Source organism: Athalia rosae, chromosome 1 (assembly GCF_917208135.1).
Source record: "Athalia rosae chromosome 1, iyAthRosa1.1, whole genome shotgun sequence".
In the NCBI taxonomy this organism is placed as follows: domain Eukaryota; kingdom Metazoa; phylum Arthropoda; class Insecta; order Hymenoptera; family Athaliidae; genus Athalia; species Athalia rosae.
The window spans coordinates 14,875,732-14,898,682 of NC_064026.1; the positions used below are offsets into that span (position 1 = coordinate 14,875,732).

General features: G+C 43.8%; 5 protein-coding genes across 9 annotated transcripts; 2 read left to right on the plus strand and 3 right to left on the minus strand.

Annotated features, from left to right (window-relative positions):
- The first annotated feature begins 1,654 nt into the window (after positions 1 to 1,654).
- LOC105690500 (protein takeout) lies at positions 1,655 to 4,944 on the plus strand. The gene is made up of 3 exons (XM_012408294.3): positions 1,655 to 1,877; positions 2,048 to 2,279; positions 4,045 to 4,944. Exons 1-3 carry the CDS (start codon positions 1,664 to 1,666, stop codon positions 4,484 to 4,486), a joined length of 888 nt encoding a protein of 295 aa, XP_012263717.3. The 5' UTR covers positions 1,655 to 1,663; the 3' UTR covers positions 4,487 to 4,944.
- Positions 4,945 to 5,477: 533 nt separating this feature from the next.
- On the plus strand, positions 5,478 to 15,862 carry LOC105690479 (circadian clock-controlled protein daywake-like). 5 transcript variants are annotated; one of them, XM_048658037.1, is made up of 7 exons: positions 8,562 to 9,651; positions 9,704 to 9,759; positions 12,692 to 12,732; positions 13,414 to 13,616; positions 13,695 to 13,866; positions 13,956 to 14,105; positions 15,533 to 15,862. In XM_048658037.1, the coding sequence occupies exons 2-7, from the start codon at positions 9,731 to 9,733 to the stop codon at positions 15,685 to 15,687; spliced, it is 750 nt and encodes a 249-aa protein (XP_048513994.1). In that variant the 5' UTR covers positions 8,562 to 9,651; positions 9,704 to 9,730; the 3' UTR covers positions 15,688 to 15,862. The 5 variants fall into 5 exon arrangements, with proteins under 5 accessions (XP_048513988.1, XP_020710722.2, XP_048513994.1 ...); XM_048658041.1 differs by having other exon boundaries at positions 8,562 to 9,620; XM_048658031.1 differs by lacking the exons at positions 8,562 to 9,651; positions 9,704 to 9,759 and adding an exon at positions 5,478 to 5,564.
- Positions 5,619 to 8,413, minus strand: LOC105690656. Its single transcript, XM_012408652.3, has 3 exons — positions 8,195 to 8,413; positions 7,688 to 8,050; positions 5,619 to 6,314 (listed from the first exon to the last, which is right to left on the minus strand). Exons 1-3 carry the CDS (start codon positions 8,250 to 8,252, stop codon positions 6,007 to 6,009), a joined length of 729 nt encoding a protein of 242 aa, XP_012264075.1. The 5' UTR covers positions 8,253 to 8,413; the 3' UTR covers positions 5,619 to 6,006.
- Positions 15,863 to 16,406: 544 nt separating the features above from the next.
- LOC105690449 (circadian clock-controlled protein daywake-like) lies at positions 16,407 to 18,268 on the minus strand. Its single transcript, XM_012408229.2, has 4 exons — positions 18,111 to 18,268; positions 17,311 to 17,691; positions 17,074 to 17,223; positions 16,407 to 16,702 (listed from the first exon to the last, which is right to left on the minus strand). Exons 1-4 carry the CDS (start codon positions 18,181 to 18,183, stop codon positions 16,554 to 16,556), a joined length of 753 nt encoding a protein of 250 aa, XP_012263652.2. The 5' UTR covers positions 18,184 to 18,268; the 3' UTR covers positions 16,407 to 16,553.
- Positions 18,269 to 18,406: 138 nt separating this feature from the next.
- Positions 18,407 to 22,942, minus strand: LOC105690450. The gene is made up of 6 exons (XM_020855060.2): positions 22,830 to 22,942; positions 21,427 to 22,732; positions 21,066 to 21,344; positions 20,728 to 20,854; positions 20,165 to 20,320; positions 18,407 to 18,894 (listed from the first exon to the last, which is right to left on the minus strand). The coding sequence occupies exons 2-6, from the start codon at positions 22,639 to 22,641 to the stop codon at positions 18,761 to 18,763; spliced, it is 1,911 nt and encodes a 636-aa protein (XP_020710719.2). The 5' UTR covers positions 22,642 to 22,732; positions 22,830 to 22,942; the 3' UTR covers positions 18,407 to 18,760.
- Between the last annotated feature and the right edge of the window lie 9 nt (positions 22,943 to 22,951).

A 22,951-nucleotide genomic window follows, 5' to 3' on the forward strand; every position in this document is an offset into this window, starting at 1 on the left:
ACGTCCGGTCGGAGAGTACAATGATTTTTTTTGTTTGTTTACGATCTTTGGCGCGGTTGGATACTTGCCAACTTATACGACGCGTCATCGTTACTCGGAAGCCATAGGTAATAAAAACAAACCAACAAGTATAACGTACCGTCATGATTCATTTTCAAGAGGACATTTGCATTGCGATCACGTTTATCCCGTCAGGAATTTTCTGACGAATATTGTTCAAAGGTTTTGCTTATCGACCTTCAAGAATTATCATCACGTGTACATAATCGTATACTCGAAATATTTTAAAACGCAATTTGAAAATAATTCATTTCAGCCGTTCCGCCTTTTCTCGTTCTTACTTCATTTGAAAATCAGCCAGTTCCTCCGGCTGAGCAGCGAGTTATATGCATCGTGCAGCTGTTGACAGCTTATCTCAATTACCGGTATTCCGAAAGGAAAACCGTCATTTTTTTAACCAGCAATGAAGGAATAAGAATCTACCATTATTCCGCTATCTTTAACCCTTCATTATATCAGCCAGTGAAATTACACTGCATTTTATATCGCATCGTAGTTCACCTGTCGTCCGCGCCCCTCGGTGTATCTCATGGAAAATAAACCTACGAGGTATACGAGGATACGGAGAATTTGGAACATTTCTATAACGTCTCATTAACGTCACTCAACCGTGCTATAATACCGCGGATATTTTTCTCCATCAACTTCAACACGCTCGATATTTTTCCCTTTTCTTATTCACAATCCGGGCGTTGAGGGTGTAATTTTTCGAGCAACGAATCAACTTCGAACTGAGCGGACAAAAAAAGACAGAAGAAGTTTAAAAAAACAAAAAAAAAAAAAACAAAAAAAAAACAGATATCCGCAGAGATATACCTAAGATGCGGCGAATAATCGTTGCGCAATGGCTGTCCGTTGCGCGACAACTCGTACGGATCATTACGCCCGCATAGAATGACAGGGTCAGACTTGGAAATTATCTGAGACGCGGAAATTGCACGGTAATAGGAGACAACCGGCGTACCCGTCGAATTCCAGATTCCTCGATATTTTAGAATCGCGATTTAAGAAAGCAATCATTTGCCCCTTCGCGTGTGTCATCCGCCGCGTCTCCGGGGGTGCGATATCGTTGATTTTTCATCGAGACGTACATGGAACGCCCACGCTGTAAATTACCGTGCATCACGAACGCAACTTCGTGCCCGTCGATTATCCGATATGTCAGTTCTTAGCGAGCGAAAATTGTTACATCGATCTGCGAACCGATACTTTGTTCGTAAATATGAGGTCGTCGGGTGATACGAGAGAAAAGGAAACGAAGGAAAAACAGGAAGGCCGATATCAGTCAACGTTCGGTTTCCCTAATTTTCTGACCAAAGACTCCGTGAATAATTGGAACGACGGCGGTTCGAGGTCTCCGCGGGGTCTAATTTTCCGCTTTTTTAGTTCTCTGTTTTTTTTTTTGTTTTTTGTTTTTTGTTACTCTTCGCGTGTTCGCGTAGCATGGGCAGCTTCCGAGGAAAGGGAGAGCTTGCGAATAGAGATCACACGTTTCTCACGAGCTACACCATGGCCGAAGCTTGGGGCAGGAGACAATGGCGGATTTAATTGTACGTGGTGGAGGGGGGTAGGTTAGGTTCTATAAGGTCTTCGAACACAATTCATGATTCTCATTTGCAACGAGGCTGTCAAAAACTGTCGTCGAGATCGTCGGTTTGCTCTACCGAAGACTAATTCGCTGGAAAACTATTTATTCCCTCGTTACTCGAATCTTCATTTTTTCTCGTCCTCCGATTTCGCGCGCTCCTTCGAGATGCTTCCGTTCAATATCGTTCTGCTACTGACCGCCACCGCGATGACTTCTGCGGCCGAACTCCGTGAGTGAAAAAAAGCTTTACCTTTATTTATTTATTTATTTTTTTTTCTGCTTCCTCCCGAGTTAGGAACGGGAAACCGAAAACTTCTCGTTTTCAGGGCCGCCATTTTTCCGATTCCGGATCTCTAACGTTCGCCCCTCACTAAATAACTCTACTTATATCTCACACAGCCGACTTTATTCACGTCTGCAAGCGGAAGGATCCGCAAGTGAACGATTGTATAGCGAAAAGCGTCGAATTTCTGCGACCCTATCTGCTGTCCGGAGTTCCCGAGCTGAACATACCATCCCTGGAGCCGTTGTACTTGAAGGAATTGGTCGCTGCCGAAAGTACCGGATTGAAAATCACCGCCAGAGATATACGAACCTACGGTGCCAGCGATTACACCATCAGAGGATTCAAGTAAGCTCGTCCTCCGCTTCGATGAAATCAACGTTTCGTTGAGTAACGTTTATTTTTTTTTTTTCCTTCGTTCCACCACACAATCATTCGCGATGGATCGTCGCGGAATGCTCGATATTTTACATTTTCAAGATCGAATCGAACGCCGCAGATCAGCGCAGCGTTTAATTTTTGACAAAGTGCATTTCGCGAGCTACGCGGTGTTTTCGCGTTGCGGCTGAATATCAATGGTTTTCCTCGTTACAGTCCGAACGCGTTCGCGGTAAGTAATGTAAAAAAATGAAAAAAAAAAAAATGAAAAATAAAAAAAAAAAAAACAATTGTTTGCGAGGGGTAAACGAGTCGTTTGTATTCCCGGAGCGTTCGAAGTCGCGTGCCGCGTCCTTGACACAATCGCTGAAAAATTTATAGAGGAAAAAATATATGTACAGAAGAAAATACAATCGAACGAACGGTGAAAAATTATCGTATATCAACACCGTAAGACAATGGGATATTACGAACGTACCATTTGGCAATAAGACCTCGAAACTCGGCGAGGTGTCGTTTGGTCAACCATTGCCACTTCGTGATCTTGATAATCGATTCGAAGCTATCGGCAATAGATGGATTCGATTAATTTTACTACGTTCGCTGTCTTACGCGCCTGATGTCGAATCGATTCAATTTATAGTTTAAGACCCATTCGCTTTCGAAGTAATAACTCCAAATGGACATAACTGCCGACCGATTCGCCATTAGAATCCGATAGATCGAATTCGAATGAGGAGCAGCGATTGTCAACGCGGGACGATTATGCGCCATTTCGATGGTAATGAATCAACTGATTGAATTTCAATCGAACAATTAGACTCGTGCTGGAAACGGACCGTGAAAAATTTTGCAATTTCTACATGTGCGCTTCGCCGCTTGTTTCGCGTGAAGTTTTTTTGTTTTTTTGTTTTTCTGTTTGTTTTTTTTTTGTTTCGGGACAACCTCGCGTATTTCGCGCTTGTCGGTTTCGTCCTCGCGCGATACGTTCATCTCGTCGAATTCACTTGAAAAATTGCATTGCCGCTCAATTTCAGCATCGGGAGAATAACCGAATTATTCGACGCACGAACGTATATGCGTTCTGGGAATTAGTAATCCGACAAAAATTCTGATAATGGAGTACGAATCTTCGGTATTCCGAACATAATCGCTGCTGCGTTTTGACATTCAAACCGTTGACGGAATCGCAGTAGCGTATTTCGCTATACCGCCGCACCTGTAACTCGGCGGATCGAATTTCCTTCTCATAGAATATGCGAATATCATCGAACGTTCGTATCGTGTCAATAATTCGCGGAAAATCCGCAGTCGTCTCGCGAGGAGCAAGTTGACGAAGAAACTATTGTTTTCAATTGTTGTAACTGGGGTGATATTTGGACCGTAATAAGCAAAAACGTCCGAACCGACGACTAAAATTTACCTCAAAACTATTGCGAAAACGTGTTAACGCCTCCCACATCACGCAAACTGTACAGATTGAGCGGTTTTTTCGCAAAAAATATTTTTGCTCCGAGAGTTTGTGAAATTTGTATTCGAGTAAATAATTTCAGCGGCAAAGTAAATATTTTCGCGATCGACGAAAAAGTTTTGCGCGAAAAGCGGTCGCGTTCTAAAAATAAGAAACATTCATCGACTCTCGAGTAAAACGAATCGTATGAAAAAAAACACAAAATCTCAAAAATTCAATTCTTCACGTCGTCTCCCGTATTTTTTCAAATTTCCATATTCGCAGGCTCGATTTCGACACGATGCACTGTCAATTCTCGATGGACCTCCCTCACCTCTACATCGACGCGATGTATCACGTGGACGGCAAGGTGTTGTTGTTGCCCATCGCAGGTTCGGGACCGATGCGCGGCAATTTCACCGCTTGTACCGGATCCGTGGACCTCAAGGGTGAGGTGAAAAAAGACGCGAACGGCGAGGACCGTCTGCGTTACACGGATTTCCACGTCAAGTTCACCGTGGGCAACGGCTACGTCGAGCTCGAAAATCTCTTCGGCGGCGATCGCACATTGGGCGACCTCGTCAATTCGGCGATAAACAATAACTTCGATGTATTTCTCCGTGAACTTCAGCCACTGTTGGAGAAAGCTTTGTCGGAAACGTTTCAAAGAATTGCCAACAATATCGTCGAACCTTTTACCTGGCAACAATTGTTCCCGGATGATTGATCGGTCGGTAGACGTCCGACGTACGTTTGGGGCGTTTTAGAAATAATGTTTGTTTTTTTTTTTTCCCTCTGTACAAATCCGAAATATTCGGAAAGATTGTTAGCGAGTAGAACGAAGAAAAAAAACGAAAAATAAAAATCACCCGACGTAGGGAGATAAACTTATTAAAAATCCATTCATATTTTATGAATATTCTAGGGCGTATCTGTTGATCGTTATAAACTGTATAGTGATTAGATAAGCTTCAGCAGTATGAATAATTCCAAGACTGTTGTGAAAATTATTCCGCCGGTGCGCATGCGATGGAAAGTTTTTCTCATTGTTATTATCGTCACCCGATATTTATAATTTACGGTAAAATCAATTTCGCGTATCCCTAATCGTGCATAAAGTAACTTAATTTATAGTAACTTAGCATACATGTGTACCGAATAAAAGAAAGAAAAAAAAAAAAACAAGAAGAAGGTGTTTAAATTTAGTTGAAAAAAAAAAAACATTTTTTTTTTCATTACGAAATAATATATTATAATCGATGCCGATACTAATTCGCTTGTCTCTGTATAACCGTTTAAAATGACGATATAATTATAAAGCGTATCGATACGTTGTCCGATTACACAATTAGCTTGTCATTTTTTTTTTTTGTTTATTTTTTCATTTTTTTTTTTTCTTTTTTTTATCGCGCGTGCAATCCAACTTTGCATGATTTTATTTTTCCTCGTTTTTCTTTTTTTTTTTTTTTTCTAAACCCGTGAGGCTGATCAGAGTCCATTCGCGGAACATCAACTTTTACGTTACATGGTTTCGTATGCTGTGCGGACCGCGAGAAGTTTGCCGACTGTGGCCAGTAACGATGTGATATTCAATCATTGAAACGTATAGAGACGTCTATCGTTCGGATAGGTATATACGACGCGTTAATTAATAATCAGTGACGTTACAAAAGCGGCGGGGGGGGGGGGGGGGGGAGGGGAAACGGGGCCTGATTTCGTCCGACGGTTGTGTTGAAATCGTGCAGCGCGTCTAGCGCAACGGCGATGGCAAGGACGACTAGTTTCACGGTACAACAATTATATAGGTACGTGTATGGGTACCTATGTTGTTGCGGAAGGTGAATAATGGTATGCTTTTATCGTTTACAGAAGATTTATATGTTGGACCTCAGCGAGGCCTATATATATTATTTACAACTTTATATATATATATATTTACATACATACGTACAGTGCATCTTCAAATATTACATAATACTTACAATCAGATCTTTGTCTTTTACATTTTTTTTCCTCTTATTTTAGTTTATTTTATTTTATTTTATTTTATATACCTATACAATAATTTACGACGGCGATCGCCGGACGAGACGATTAATTTTCTTCGGTCAGCCGTATTCGAACGCGAGAAATTAGGAAATCCGATTCGTTGAAATTTTTCTTTCCGACTTACTCTTTTCGTTGGAAGAAATTTCCGCTCTGCACTCTACGTGTTTTACCTCTACATAAGCAAGCGATCGAATCTTCCTACTCGCGATCGGGGAGTATCTCGTCGTAAACGAAGTGCTTGCAAATTCTGTTGGTCATGTGAAGTATGCGCTCGGAAACAACCTTTTCCAAATTCGGAATGATGGTCGCCAATATTTCTTGTCGGCTTTGAGACAGAGCGGCGTTTATTCCTTCGGCCAGGGCTCCGTCCGATCCCTCTCGCGAGACGAAATGGGATGTGTAGTCCCTGATGTTCAGTTTCGTCACCATCGTCGGGAAGAACAAATATTTGGCTCCCTTGTGATCGATCAGTCGGTACTTCAGGGTTACTTTGGCGTCGACGTCCTCTGCGCGAACACAAGAAATGAAATGAAAAAAAAAGAAAACAATTACTTCAAACATTTCGTTCGGACGTGCGCGCGATACGCAACGTTCATATAGATCCGACGACACGCGATTCGAAATGTAGAAAAAAAAAAAAAATAAATAAATAATCACCATTTGCAGAGAAATAAAAATCGAATAAACAAAGTAAATGTTTCAGTTTCACCACCGATCGCATGCATGCATCAAGGTCGCGTTCTCGTGGATCTATGCCACTGTCGGAGGCACCGAAATCTCTGCGACAGCCGCACCGGTCCCTTGACCTGAATTTTTATTTTCTACACTATTTTTTGCGATCACTAATCGCTGGTGTTCATACCGGTTTGCGAAACCCAAATTATTCGCGTTGTATAGATTGTTCGGGATAATCGCTTTCCGATTCTTATCGTACCGGCTAAATTTTCGTTCTCAACGCAGCTTCTATAACGATGTCGCGTGAAATATATCGCTCGCGGTTGACTCGGTTGACGAAAAGCTCCTCGCCGTCCAATAATTTTCCATCGACACGCGAGCCCCATTGTTCTCCGTGAAAGGAACGCCGGGGAAAGTTTGATCGGGATCGCGATAAAAATACTAAACAGCGACCCGCGATCGTGCGAAGGTGAGAATGACGCTTCGGACAATTTTCGCGAATTTTCCGTAGCGAGAAAAATTTTCATCGAACGACACCACCGCGCGCTATACGGGACGGTCGTCGAGCGCGCGGGAGATTTCGACGCTCGAAAAAGCTGCGCAAGACAGTAGTGTGTGTACATAACGTTGCCTGGGGTCAATCGATTTTTAGTTTTATTTTTACGTCAGAGCTGCCGCTTGACATTCAACGTGATATATCTACGTTGCGCAAGTCGCGTAACCGCTGACGAAACTAACTGTTTGAGAATGAGATATTAAAAAACTGAAAAGGACTAGAAAGAGAAAAAAAAAAATAGAAAAATCAATAAATTAACGAACGATTCGAACGTTCGACAGATTTCGCTCGCTATTCCCCATAGATTTCGGTGTTATTTGTCTGAACGGCGCGCGCGTCTCTAGTATACATGATTACAGTATATACGTTGCATAACTGCAGTCGATCCTTGGTCGATGAAGACCTCGACGATCTAATCATCGCCGATGCGATTCACCTTACGTGATCGGGTGTTTAGAAAATATTGATTAACGTACGCGTCGTCAGATGGACGGATAGATAAATCGAGGGATAGATGCTTTCACAAATTATCACAACGGAAGATCACGCGTAACTCATGGGCTCGATGAATACGATATTCGAAAATTTCCGAAATAGCGAATGAAGCAACCGTGGACGTTCGTATGTGTGAGGATGATCGGTAGGTACCTGCGATGATGTTGATCGGTCCTTTTCCAGCGATGGGAACGACGACTCTGGTCGCAACGTCGTACTCGGCACTGAGATTGATCCTCTTGAAAGAGACCTCGATGTCGAATCTTTGGTTTTTCAAATCACAGCGAAGAGATTTTACTTCGAAGTCCGGGAACCCGTAGAGCTTGACGTTCTGCGCGATCGCCTTGAACGAGGGTTCGTCGGCGAGACGTATTTCGTCGAGTGTCAACGGTTCGATCGACGGTATATCCAATTCCGGAATACCGTTTCGCAATTTGTCTTTCATTTTGACAACACTCTTCAATACGCAATCGTTCAGATTTGGATTCCTACGACCGCAAACGTCGAAGTAAGATGCTGCAACAAGGTAATCACATTGTAGAAAATTTCGCACGATGATCGTTGCGAAAATTTGAAGTTGAAGAAAATTTGAAAAAATTGATCTACGCGAAAACGACGACCGCGCGGTTCGCGGTGTACAGGGGGTAAAGCTTCACTTACGGACTTCGGCGATGGCTAGTCCCGCCAGAAAAATGGTGAGGACGTATTGCTGCAGCATGATTATCTTGTATGCGGCACTCGATGTTCGTTATATGAAATATGAATTCAAAAATTATTCATATATATATATTCGCATGAAGTGGATGAAAAGAATGTCGATAAAACTAAGTCCGGTAAAGACTTCTGCAATTGATTGCAGCGAAACACCCGACTGACGTCCGCCGATCAGGGATGCCTCATTTATACATTCGACGGCCGAAGCGACCTTACGATTATTCCGATTCTAGTAAGTTCAGGGCCATGGCCGATCGCGTTTTACGTCCCCCGCGTTTAAGCTCCCCCAAGTCACCCGCCCCCACCACCGCTTCTCTCGGACTACAAGCGAAACGCCGCATCTGTATTACAACTGCTTCGTAATAAAGCCGCCAACTACGGCAGAATTTGAAAAGAAAGAAACGAAAAAATTAACATCACTCGAACGACACATGAATAGATGAAGTCGAAAGAGAGGGGGAAAAAAAAGGGATAAAATAGTCGCGTTCGGGTTTCCCATGTTATTTCGATCGGTGTGCGCTACACGCTGCGACCGCGTTCGCAAACAAGGGGACGAAAAAATTCGAAAAAACAAAAAGAAGAAACATATAATTAGGTAAGATCCGCAAAGGGTAACGAAGGTGAAAAATTTTCGTGCTGTACGCATACCCCGGCTACGATATTTCGCGCGTAACGTTTGTGTGAAAAAATAAAAATTTCGATGTTATTCGAGTTATTTTCGAAAGGCAACCGCGCGCGCGGTAGCCGATTAATCCGACGCACATGTACGCGCTGGTGTTCAATAACTTCATGTATACCTGTATATCGTAAACTGTTTTTTTCCAGCGGGATAATTAAAAACGATCATCGAGGGTCAAGGTTTGAATGATTCGTCGTCTGTGTGCTACCGGTAGGTGGATACGTCCGCAGTTTTTTTTTTTTATTTTTTATTTTTTTTTTTTTTTTTCATAAAACACGCCGCATCGTAACGCTGAAAACCGCATGGAAACGCGCGCATGCAGCCGCGTTGCAGCCGATACGCGGCTGCTAGGCAGACGATGACTCGTGGTTTCGCCAAGCGGGTGACAAACGTTGCGAAAAATGAAAAATCCGATGATCGGGTACACGAATGGTCGTTGAATACACGCGAACGCAGTTGAAGATAATCGAAATGAATTTGTACATCGGTAACCACGCTTAAAAATTAGTCGTTCGAACGAACGACCTTCGCGCATCTCTCAGTTGGAAGAGACCGACGAATTTCGTCGTTGGAACGAATCGGTTTCGGAAAATATCGAGGGAACGAAAAACGCCCTGCCAAAAATAACGCCGATTCCAGAGTAACGGGTTTCCGGAACCGATAGATCGAAAGAAGATAACGATACACGTGAACGTACGTCGTAGATGGATATGTACGAGCTCAGGTATATAATATTAGAATTTCTATGACCTCGTCTCACAGGTGGATTGATGCAGGAAATCAAGAAGAAGTATAACCATACGATGTATGCGCAAGGACACCGCTGTCAGTTGTAAGTATATTACACGTACTTACGTAGTGAGTAAGCAGAGTGGGTAAGCATAGGAAGTTATGGAAAAACAATTGGTCATGCAGAATGCAGCGGTTGTTTATCTCGTCGTAGATATATCTTTGTGGATGCATCGCTCGGGTATAGGTATAACGAATCCATCCATCACGGTCGAGTCTACGCGTCGTTTGCGCGACGATTATACATACGTATACACACACGCCGAATGGGTAAATATGAATGAAAAAAAGATTCACGAGGCGAACGAATAAATAAGGAGAACAAAAGATTAACTTCGGAAGACGAGAGAAAAATTTGTTCCAAGTTGAGAGAAAAAAGACCAGAAGAAAGAAAATAATAATAATAATAATAACAACGAAAGAAAGTAGCTAACCGATATCTACGACTGCTGCTGTTATACCTGGACGTGAATATGTACATGTTCCCGATAATGATTCAAAAAATGATAAAATAAATGACTACCGATCGAATGATATTTAAACTTTACCTATCGCCCTTCTCGAATCGCGTTGTAAACTTATACGTTATACAGTTTCGGAAGACATCACGTAACGTGGTGTTACAACGTGTTATACATAAATGTAAAACGAAAGAGAAAGAAAGAAAATATTGCAAAAAAAGAAAAAAAAAAAAAGGAAAAGGAAGGATGATTTTTCTTTTGCGAGTTTGAATCGCGCGAATGATTTGAAAGGACCTTTGATTTTATTCCAAGTAGGTAGAGAGTGTTTAGTCGTGTACCAATCGGTAGGCTCGCAGTTATATACATGCTATACTCGAGGAATGATCGATCGCGAGGATATCGAAAATAATGAAAAATTTAGTTGAATAAGTTCTTTTTTGTAAAAAGTCGAATGACTATTTCGGTCTCTGGGCCGAAGATCGGTTAGCATTTTTATACAAGGCATTCGGTTTCGTGCTCGTTGTAACAAACTCGAGATAACGAGAGGAATAAAAAAATCAGAGGCAAATGAATAGTTAAAAATTACGTACGTATTTGAGAAACGAAATTAAAAAGAAAAAAATGAACAAAAATTGTCGAGTTTCGCTTTCACTATTTACCTTCGCATAGGAGCTTGTGTCAGTTAATTTTTATAGTTCAATTCAAAAACCAGTTGTTATGTATATCCCCTCGTTTATGCATAATATCTGTATACTCGACATCGGGAATAGAGATTACTTAATTTTTTTTGTTAGAAAACTTCCAATGAAAAATTTAACGCGCTGTACATCACTCTCTGTTGTCAAATTTACGGTACGTTGTACTGCGCGTCATTCAATAAATCAGACGGATGTTATTCGCAAGGATAATTACGTTTGTTGTTCATCTTGATTTTTGGTATAGCTCGGGGTTATCGCGCTTTTACGACGAGAATTCGTTCGTCTTTTTCTTTCTATTTCCTAAATTTTTTTGCTTCTGTTCAATTCGCCTGATTTTTTGTTCACTCTGGTCAATTAAACGGTCGAGTCGAACGGATCAACAATCTCGAGGATGTAAAAGTCGAAACACGTGACGTTGCAATAATCTCTGTGCGAGAACTATGGGATATATCCAGATGCGAATTGACACGCTGTAGCGTAACCGTCATAATTTTTTTTTCATTATTTATCCTCACTTTTGACGGAGACGGAATTGGGTTCAAAATTGTTTTTCTTTTTTTTTTTCTTCCTTTCTTTTTATTCGAATAAATTCCCTAACGTTTTCGAAGTCCCATCCGCGACCTTGATCTTTAACGAATTCGTGTTATTACCTAATTGCTTCTAAGATCATCGAAAACTATTCCGACGGGGAGAAAAACTGAGGTACCCGATGACGTCGCTCTCGTTCCTCGGAGCTCGACAATGAGATGGAAATTTTTTTCTCCCGATCCCTCTCGTCGAGTAGCTGTTTTTTCCGATCGAAAATAATTTCGGTACATCCGATCCGAAGAACGAAGAATAAAGAAGAGGAAGAATCGAAGGCTGAAGAACCTTCGCTTCGATTGAAACAAACGAATGACAATGTCGCGACATCAATCTAACGATCGATTGTTCGAATTAATTTCAATTTACCTCCGATTTCGGGACATGTTCGCACAAATATATGGCGACAAGACGTGAATCGAATCGAATAAATTTCGAATGGTTCAGGCGAAAAAAAAAAGTACTTCATTTCGGAACGGTTGCCGAAAAGTTGATTCCGATCTCGCGAAATACGGAGCATAGAAATGCGGGGTATCGAATGATATTCGGATCGCTGAGGTGATTGTAAAAGGGAAGGGATCGGTAATCCGCAACGATCCCAGGTGTGAAACGGTGGTGAAAACTCCCATGTCCAACGTTCTCCGTATAGCGGGAGTGTTTTAAAAGCCGATGAAAACCCACGAGCCAATGGCTGCCAAGTGGAACGAGGTAATCAACCGATCGAGAAATCTAAAATGCAAGTACAGGGCTTATAACACTTTGTATCCGCGGATTAAGTGCATCTCAATTTCGAAGAGCGACGCGTTGAATAAACTAGAAGATGACCGGCGCGAGGAATTTTAATATTTTATTACGTTTATGGTAGGCGAATTGAAATTTTATCCACGTTTCGAACATCTCGACGTCTCCGTTAAAATTCACGTTAGAATATTTATTTCTTTCGCATATTTTCTCAACGCCGTTGTAACACGCGAATGACGTAAAAAGAAAAAAAAAAAAAAAAAAAAAAATCGCCCCCGTTGAACGATCCAGTGTTTCGTTAAAAAAAGATTGATGAAAAAAAAAAATAATCCTAAACCGTCTGTACTAAAAGATAGGGCCTAATAATGAAAATTGACAGTGCGTGACGTTACTGCAGGTGTTTCGATATTCCCGTAGTTTCTGTTTACATCGCTTTATCTTTATTTTTTTCGTGTCATTATCAGCTATTCTAAAAAGTTCGTTTTCCTTGCAGGCTGACTGTATTGTTCGCTGGATCGGCGATCGCCGTTTTACGTGAGTATTTCATTCGATATACTTCTATCGTGAGTACAGAGTATCCAATTAAAAAGTCAATCGTTCGATATTCGAACAATCCGTCGATTATAAATCGGCCAACAATTCCTGTGCCCGTGGTCGTCGAAATTCCTGAAAAATTTTGAAAACCAAAGCCCCAAAGTTCGTCGTAGTTTTTTTTTTACAGAGAAATCTAATCTGCACATAAAATATGATAAAAATTGAATGAAAAAAAAGCAAAGAGAAAACGAAGTCGGGGCCGATGGTTTTTCAACAGTGTTTCGTAGATATTTTGCCGTACTTTTTTTTTCGAAATGAAACACGTTATTCCATAGTTCTTGTCCGCACTGAATCATTCGTTTTGGAATACCTGCATCCGTGACACGATATAAATTTACGATTGGTATAAAATCTTTCCACCTCGTGTAAAATATACCTGATCTCGATTATGTAAATAGCTCTCTACATACGCGGTATTCTAAACGTTTTTGCCTCGTATTTTTTTTTTTTTTTCTCCCCATTTTTATTCCTATACTTTTGCGGATCATAGCGAACGATCTCCGCCCACTAATTATATTTTATACTCTCCGCGATGTTTAATGCCCGTTTGGAAAAATTATTCCTTCTTCCTTCCATTCCGTACGCAGGTGACGCGGGAATGATTTCGTTTTTTTTTTTCAGCTCCTTACATCGTGGCGTGCAAAAAAAATGAGCCAAAGTTCAACGAGTGTATCTTCAATACCATCGAAGGCCTCAGGGAAAAACTTATACCTGGAATACCGGAATTAGAGGTGCCCCCCTTGGAACCGTTCGAACTGAAGAACATCCGGTTGTTGCGAGGTCCCGTGGGAGCTAGACTGGACGTCAATTTGACGAACATAGAGGTAAATACCTACCGGACTGACAACGTCAATCCGACAAAGGGCGTATTCATGAAAATCTCCGTTTGCACGAATACTCAGGTCAAGGGTCCTTCTTCGTTCAAAGTTCATAATCTGAAGTCGAATTTGAAGGACAACACGTTCACCTTCAAACTCACGTTCGACGAGCTTAGTTTCAAGGGAAAATATCAGATGGACGCCACCGTGCTGCTCTTGAGATTATCCGGGAAGGGAGATATCAGTGGAAATTTCAGTAAGGATTCCTAAGTTATTATTATTTGATCGACGTTTGCCGTCTATGCTAATGACGACCACGGATACGTCGTTCTCTTAATTTTACAGCCGGTTATTCGTCGGACGTAATCCTGCGGGGGGAAAAGGTTCTCAGGGAGGGAGTCGAGTATTTGAACTTCGAGAGGATGAAACTCAACATAAAGATCGGGGTGGCAAAGGTTCACCTGACAGATTTATTCGGCGGAGATCCCGTACTCGGTAAGTTTACAACGAAACTATTCCCTCGCTTGTTAATCGGAAGAGGAAGAGATGCAGAGAGAGAGAGAGAGAGAGAGAGAAGACTGGGGTGTCCGGATAAGTGAAAATTACAAATTAAAAATCAAACCACGAGCCTCGCGAGATGGCCGATTAAATTCATCGGGGTCTAGGTTCTCCGCGCTCCGCACGCGGTTGAATAATCTCACCTTCTTCGACCAATTGGGAAGACTCGAGGTCTCGATTCGTCGAAAAAATTATTAACACTTCCTCCACGACTACGACCGATCGGGGATGGAGAACAATTTCACACACATCCATGACTCGCCGACACCCAATACGATACGCACTACCATTATGCGATTTCGATCATTTCGTCGTTACGATCAATTTACATATTTTTTTTGCTTCGACTGAAATCTGTTGGAAATGAGTTGTTCTAAAACTCAACAAAAAAAACAGCGGGCGAACAACGACTGGAAATATTCGGCTAAGATTTTCCGGCTACTCCTTATCTCAACACATTTTTTTCCCCCATTTTTGGCTTCTCTTTCGATGCCTAAGGAGCCGTAATTTTCCGAATGGCGTTATATCGGGTTGGCAACGTCATGTGATGAAAAAAATTATTCCTAGGAACGACGAGGGCAGAGTCCCTGTCGAGCGTAGTGTCATTGTGGATCTCGTATTGTTTCGCTGTCCTCGGATCGACCTTGGAGAAGAAGAAGAAGAACATTTCATTTCCAGCCGATGGCATCGAAGCCGAGTAACCCTCGTACCTAAGCTGTTGCCGCGTGACCGTTGAATAGCGCGGAATTATCAACAGCAACGGATTCCAACGATCGGATAGCAGCTGGGTACGGCAATGCCATATTCCAAGACTCGCGTTGAATGAAGAGATCCAAGATCGTTGAGCCGAAGTACGCGACACTTTCTCCGTTGCACCTGCACGGAATGAAAAGCAGCTAATTTCAATTCTCTAACACCGACTAGATTCGATTCGCATACCATATATGCGTTGCGGAACGTCGGATTTGGTCGTAGCCAAAAACTCGACGCTGATAGCGAGTGCCGTTCCAAAGACGTCCCGAGTTCCGAGGCGGAATTCACCAAGGACGACAAAAAAACCCCCCAGCCTTGTGACTTTTGAGACGCATTTCTATAGTACTTCGAACCTTCGGCCTTGCGTCCTCGCGACCATTCGCTGATCGCAGGGGTCAAAGAGCTCGGTTTGCGGAGAGGGATTCATAAAATTTTCGTTTCACCGTCAGATCCTCTTTCCGGTACATACGTCGTGTACGTCGAGGTGTTTCATTTCATTTCGTCGATTCGAACCCTTTCGCGAGACGTTTATATTTTACGCTCTTACGTTTTTAGACAACGAACGAACGAACGATCCGTTCGCTGATTTTATTTTTTTTTTCGCCTTTCAGGTACCGCTACCAACGAAGTTCTCAATGCGAACAGTGCACTGTTTTTGGAGGAGATAAAACCGGTATTGGAATCATCGCTGGCCGATCTCTTCACCGAAATTGCCAACAAGATCACGCGCTCGTTCACGTACAAAGAACTTTTTCCAGACAAATGATCCGGCTAGCCGATGTAGTAGCGAGCGAGATGTGAAAACCGTATCAGGATTACGACTTCGGTTGCCCACCGAAAACCGATCAACGATCGATTATCCATTGATCCTTGACCGCCCCCTCATCTTATAACTGTTATCGAATATTTTAACGAAGAAATATATTTTGTAATAATTTTTATTTGGCGCACGTAATTCAACACCCTCCTACCCCAATACAAGGCAAGATATACCCTTGTCCTGAGCAATCGTGGCGCGTAATTCGTAGAATACAAAATGGAGAATAAAAATTTTCCTAACACGTTCGAATTTGTAACGTGGATTTTCGGACTTTAGTGTAAAAAATGTCGGAACGCGGAGCATGTCCGTCGATCTTCCGATCGCGATTGTCGAGAGGCAAGAATTTATTCGCTTGTTACAGATGTGGCAACAATTGAATTTCCGAATGCTAGGCGAGTCTCCCGTCATTTCAGAATTGATTGAACCAGCCTCGGGAACCATCGCTGTGCCCTTTCACTGTGACCTTTTTTTTTATCGACGTTGCCAATAAGGTTGCGCAAGATATGCAAAAATGAGGTTTGCTCATTTCAGCCGAAGTACGCTCCGATCCACAGACGACGTCTGAATCCGTGAAATATAAGGCGAGAGAAGAAAAAAAAATATGCAATAATATTTGAAAGAAAAAGTAAAAAAAAAAAATATTATTGAGAAAAAATCAGATGCAATCGTGTAGAAAGTGGGTTATTATTTGGTATAAGAGTACGTTATAAATCTATGTACAGTATCGTTCAGAAACTTTCGTATCTGAGGACGTTATGTTTGTTCGATGTTTCCACCCTAACATCGAACGGGGGCGCTTAAATAGATTCTCTTCACGGAAGAATTTCCTGTTTGGTGAGAACGCCGAGGGCTCGCGCAGCCAGAGCCTTGCTTATGGTGACGGCGGTGTCTTCGATTATGGGACTGGCGATGTCGAGTACCAGCCTTGGGTTCGAGTTGAAAAAAGCTGCGGCCGCGTCGGCTGAAATTAATACAACATTACTTTACCCATAAATAATCGTTATACCGTAGACGGATTGTTCGAAGATCGACTCTCAACGTCCGGAAGAACTCAATTGTTTTGCAATTTTCCTTGACCCGTCCAACGCCGCTCGCGTCCTGCACGGCGTTACGTAACGACGTCGAACATTTCCTATTGACCGAATGACGCGTGGGCCGACATTGATTCGAAGATGCAGAGGTCGGAGCACCGCGGTGAAAAGTTAACGCAACCGACACACGGTTCAGATTGCGCAAAAATAACCTACGTCCGCATTCGACGGCGGTAATAAATAATTTGTCGAGGTATTCTCGTTGCAAGGTGATCGTAAAACGTGTCGCCATTATACCGACCTGCTAACGTGTGCCTCGGCGGAGCTTTCAGTGTCAATGTTCCGTCGCCAACGCGAATTTTCAATTCGATATCGTCTATTTCGACTCTTTGGATTCCGTTTTTGTCCGCCGTCTCTTTACCTCTGGCCATAACGTGCGCCTTGGTCCCAGCTGCGGACGAAACGAGAGAAAATAAGACAAATTGCACGGACGAAATGTCAAAGGAAGGAAAAAAATAAATCGTCAACGCGGACTCACAGAAGTTCCCTTTGAAATTTCCCACGCCGCTGAGCGGCAGTAGCAAAATTCTTCCCTGTATATCGTAATCGCCGTTGACTTGGAGTTCGGGCAACGACAGGGTCATCTCTACGCTGAGATCCTTCGGATGGGCCTTGAGTTCGTCGATGAGGAAGTTCGATACTCCGTAAACGTGAACTTGGGTCATGTTGGCCTTGATTTTCAGAGCGTCCAGGTTTCTGTCGATCGTCAGGGAGGGCAGAAGCAGAGGATCCAGAGCCGGCAATTTCAGGGAAGCGATTCCTTTGGGGAGATAAGGTCTGAGCACCGCGACTTGTTGCAGAACGCAATTGTTGTAGGTCTCCAAATCGCCGTCCGTCGAACACGGCATCACGCCGGGAGCTGCAAGAAATTGTTACCACATGGTAATCGAGCCGAGAAATTCGACAAAAGCCATACGATACACTAGTCTCGGCTTTGCCCAGTTGAATCAATATCGCGGTGCAGTCGACGCTTTGTCACAGCCTCGTATCGAAAATTCACGTTGAAATCGAAAGCGTACCAAGCGAAAGTGAGACGACGTCAACGATCGTCGCCTCGAGTCGATCGAGTAACGAGTACGGAGGATTCGCACCTGGGGTAACGACGACGATTAACTGGGAAGGTATCGCGCGACCAGATCGCTGAGCGAATCCGCGAATACCCGAGATCACTCCCAACGAGATTGTTAGATTTCGACGGTTGCACGCCGGTGCAGCCGATATGGCGGAAATAGTTAGCGAGCGGTTAGAAAAAATAATCGAGGAACGTCGTTTACTCACGCAAGGACGCCAGCGCCGTGGCAAGGACACTCAAAAATACCAGCGATTCGACGAGAACTGACGACACCGTCATATTTGCAATTAACCGATAATATCGATCGATTTAGAAGAGCTATAGTGGAAATGCGCTCGGTTCTCCGGTCGTTCATGTATTTATAAAGTTGGTGCACTTTCTCCGTAGCCCCCCTCTGTCGCCAAGTTATCACGGTAGAATGCCCCCTTTTAACCCGATCAGGGCCGCAGTTGTGCGCCCGTCGAAAATCGCCGGTTGTCTATATATTCTGCAAAAGTTCGTGAAGAAAAACGGTGCGTTCCCTGCGGCGGCCCTGTACTCCCGAAGATCGGTCAGAACTTCTTGCGCATTACAGCCCGCACCCCCCTCAGTCGACACTTGCAACGAAAAATATACACTTTCGATTCCATTGATCCGATCGTTCTCACCTCCGATCGATACAGATCCACCGGACCGTTGGACGCTAAGAAAAACCCGATAATCGCCGAAGGTTCTCACGATGCATATTATTTTTTCAACATATATATATACACATATGAATTCTGTACAATCGTTGGACAGCTGATAAATAAATAAATTAAAGGTTGCTCGAAATGAGGTAAGTTATCATATTCCCGTTTCGGGGGCGAGATTCGCGTCAATCTTGAAGGGACGCGGGGTCGTTGGAATACATTTTGTAAATCATTGCGTCAGTCGCCGGTTGTTCGCCAAGTGCTTTTGTCGCCAAGTCATCGGCTATCATGGCGGCGACAGCTTCGGCAGCCATTAGACCTGTAAAAGAAAGTGGAGAGTAGGGTTGGTCAGAAAATCTAGGCTGAATAATCAAGGATTACGTTGACTCCGTAAGCAGATTGACTGCCTTTTCAGATATATGTCGATTTTTAACGGCAATTATTACGTCGGTTAATGTGTTTCGTCGGTCCACGAATACTCGCAAACTTTACCTAATTAGAGATACTAACGGGCGTTAGGGTGTGTCGAAAATTAACACGGCGAATACGTGGGAATACCTTTTTTTACCACGTTCACGTTTTTGGGATTTTGGAGAGAAGGATTTTTATTAGAAAAATTGTATTTTGGATCCTCGTCGGTCGGGCCTTTTTCACGAGCACGATTATCATTCAATAAATTTTTCTAATTGAGAATTCACAGTTCGGAGGTATCGATTACGATAATAGAAAAGTAGCTATTATAACTATGACTTAAAAATATCGGACTCCTTTCGGTTTCCTAGCAGCAGGTCGTTGACTCAAAAATTTCAAGAATCGCACGTACGATGCTCTATTCAATCGAGTCATAAGTGATTCCGAGTATCGTCAACTCTCTCCGTGCTCGGCAATTAGAACGTAATTTTCGCGTTACTTCGTTATTGCGTTTGATATGATTTTAAAAACAATCGAAATGGCGAGCATAGACAACAATCGATGGGCGATATCTTGTCTCTCGCGAAAAGTGGAACGCGTTCCGATCGGTTCTCTCGTCTATTTGAGATTAGAATTTCTATGTTTCTCAATTTTTCGAAACATGTATTCCCAATTTGGCAATTCGCTACATAACTATGAATGACGAAACGTGGATGGATCGGAATCACTGCGAGCGACGTTCTCGACTTAAAAAGTCAATTGAAACATCTGCCTTCGACGGCTGTTGTATTTTAACGTATTAGAGAAAATACGCGCGGATCGTTTCCGTCGTGCCGTTCAAATTCGAGGACTTTTCTTTTCTTTTTTTTTCGTCTCTGATCAAGAGACTCTCCACATCCCATGCAAGCCCTCGATGGTCGATGTAAAACGATGTCGATTCGTTGAATCGACCGACGTGATTTTCGAAAAAAAAAAAAAACTGAAACAATTTCAACGATTCTCCAGTCGACCCGGCTGACTGGCTGACAACCGAATCTCGAATATCGACTCGATGGTTGATTCCGGGGCGAGTCGGTTCCGTTTTTGATTTTCTCGAGTGCTTGCAACCGCAAATAATATTATTCTACTGCTCGATTCGACTCTCCGAATGATTGAGTTTTTTTTACAAAATTCCTCACCGTGTACCAAAATACTTTGCACCGGTCCCTTTTCCTTCATCCCTTGGAGCGTTACTTTTCGCCCATCCGAAATCAATCTTGCCCTCGCTGCTCTAACGACCAGTTTTTTTTCACCAATTCTCTTCAATTCCAGAGTAAAATCACCGGTCAAATTAGCTGAAAGAATACTCGCAATCAATGCAAAGGAAATGAACAAGCTGCAAAGAAAAAATTGTGTCAACGGAGGTGAACATATTCGAAGTAAAAGGAAGATGAAGATACGCTGGTCGCTGCGTGCGACGAAAGTTTTACGCCTGAAGTAGCTACTAAGGATACGAATTCGAGTAACTCGAGTTGCCTGATCGTTGGAACTGTTCCTCGAAAGTGAGATGAGAAAAATAGAGAGAGAGAGAGAGAGAGAGAGAGAGAGAGAGAGAGAGAAAATCCGCCAAGGTCCCAACGGGCAGATTTGGAGCGAGAAAATCGAAGACTCGAAAATTGACTCAAACGTTACAACGACCGGTAACTACAATTTTGCTATTATATATACCCTCGTTAGAAATGCATTACGACGTCGTACTCACTGAAGTTCCCGGTCAGTTGGCCATTTCCCCTCAATACTTCCGGTCCAACTTTCCCGCCGAGAAGGTAATCCGCCTTAACTCGGAGCAACGGTACGCGAAGTCTCACTATTACGTGCATGACGTCGTCCTGGAAGACATATATATATATACGGGTAAGTAGTGTGCGTAAACATTGTATCCAGGTGTAATTTAGTTTTATGTAACCGGTAAGGTCGGGGCAGCTCACTTCGTCCGTTAAACTACTTTCTCATAAGTTTGAAAAAACAAACGTATCCGTATGAAAAACCGCGAACGCGACTAACTGTAGCGTTAGAAATACGTTCGGGGGCCAAACTTACTTCCGAGGCGTCGACGAGGTCGTGTTGGCGTTTGCGACGTTTCGCTTCGTTAGATCCGACCGGCTCCACGGGACTGGGATCCTCCGCTCCACCCAGGTGATAGATCAGCCGCATTCCCTGTTCGTAGTAACCGTTCTTCTCTTGGTAATTATCGGCGTACCTGATCAGGTCCTTGATCGCCTTGCTTTCGATAGCGGCGCGCGTCATGTTGTTGCGTTTCTGGATCGCCTCGGTTTCCGTAAAATTATGAACGAAGTATCGGTTGCGCCGTTCGATCTCCTGTAAATAAAATTACGGTTCAATTGCCGGCCGGCGATCGAGGGTGACCGAAAATTGACGATTTCCCACGTATACATCATACCTTTCTGATCTCGTGGAGCCCGCGAACCCCAACGTCGCGATCGTCTTCTCTCGGAAAACCACCGAAGCGCCGGATTTTCCGATCGTCCATGTCCGCGTAAACTATATCCACGTAACCGGGTGGTGTTCGGTCGTAAACTCTCGTATCGTTTATCCTCCCCCTCGCGCCTTCGTCCCGGATCTTCGGATCGCCAACGTTTCCGTTCCCGCGATGTCCGCTATTCCTCGACTCCGGAGTGCTTCTCACCGCACCGCCGGGTTCTCCGGTTCCGACGAAAGCTCGTTTCAGCTCGAAGCTCTCGCTCCCGGAAGTCTGCGCGTCTCGGTTCCCGAAGGCACTCTCCCCTTCCCGATCGTTGAGCTCGTCGCGTCTTCTCGAATTCCCGTTTCTTCCTCCTTCACCGGTGAACCCCCTCGAATGAGGCCCCCCGTTCCCGGTGTCGCAACTCCCGAAACACACGATTCGCGACGGAGCCCCGTCCGCCCTGTAGTTATCCGCTCGTTCCCGATTTCCGCTTCTCGTCCGATCGTACGGTCGACGCTCCGCAGCGTAAACGACGTCGACGAGTTCTTCGCGGGTACGGAAAGCGTCCGGACGAACGCGAGGTGGATTTCGCGAGGCCGCCGTCGTCGCTCCGTTTCCGGCGGATGTCGTTGGCTCTGGTTCGCCGACGAAATCGGCGTCCTCTTTCGGAAATTCGTCGGTACCGGCATTGACGTTCTTCGGCTTCCGCTCCTTGACGAGGGTGTGAAATCTGTATCTGATCGAGTCCAATTCTCTCAAATCCGCGTAGCTTACGTAGCCGGCTTCGAGTTCGCTCAAATTTGACTTGAGCCTCCCTCGAGCCAAGTGCACGCTCTCGAGAGTCGATAAATTCAAACCCCTGACTTCGACGTTTCTAAGGACTATTCGGTAGCTGGTGTTACCCTCGGATTGGTCGACCTTCACCACCGGAATACGGAGCGGGTCCAACGGGCCCCCTTTGATCAGTCCACCGGCCAACAGCCGGCTCCACAAAACCTGCGACATTTCCAACAACGACGAGCAGTCCGCCGGGACGCCGAAAGCGAACAGCGCTATTATGAGAATCTTCATTTTCACCGCTCCCTCGAATCGTCGCTGAGATTTTTCAATTTCGGGAGTCGGCGACGCGACTCCACGCCGAACGTTGACAGGCGTTTCTTTTGTCTTTAGTCGGAATTCTTCAATTCCCATACAAAGAACGGTTTGTAAATTAACGTGAAAGTGAGCGCGGTGATAACGAAGATCGTCAAGAAACAGGAAATCACGGCGCACATCTAACTCACTGAACAAAAATATCACAAATCACGGACGAAATAAATATCATTTCGAACGGCTCGGAGCTGACACGGAATCAGTAGCGATGACGCGGAGATACACACCTATCGGGGTTAAAGAACAGTCTCGAAGTGCAAGAAAATGATGAACCTCGGGATGATTTTATAGCAACCTCCGAAGGGCGAGAATCTGGGCCATGGACCGATCTCTGACTAACTCGATCGGG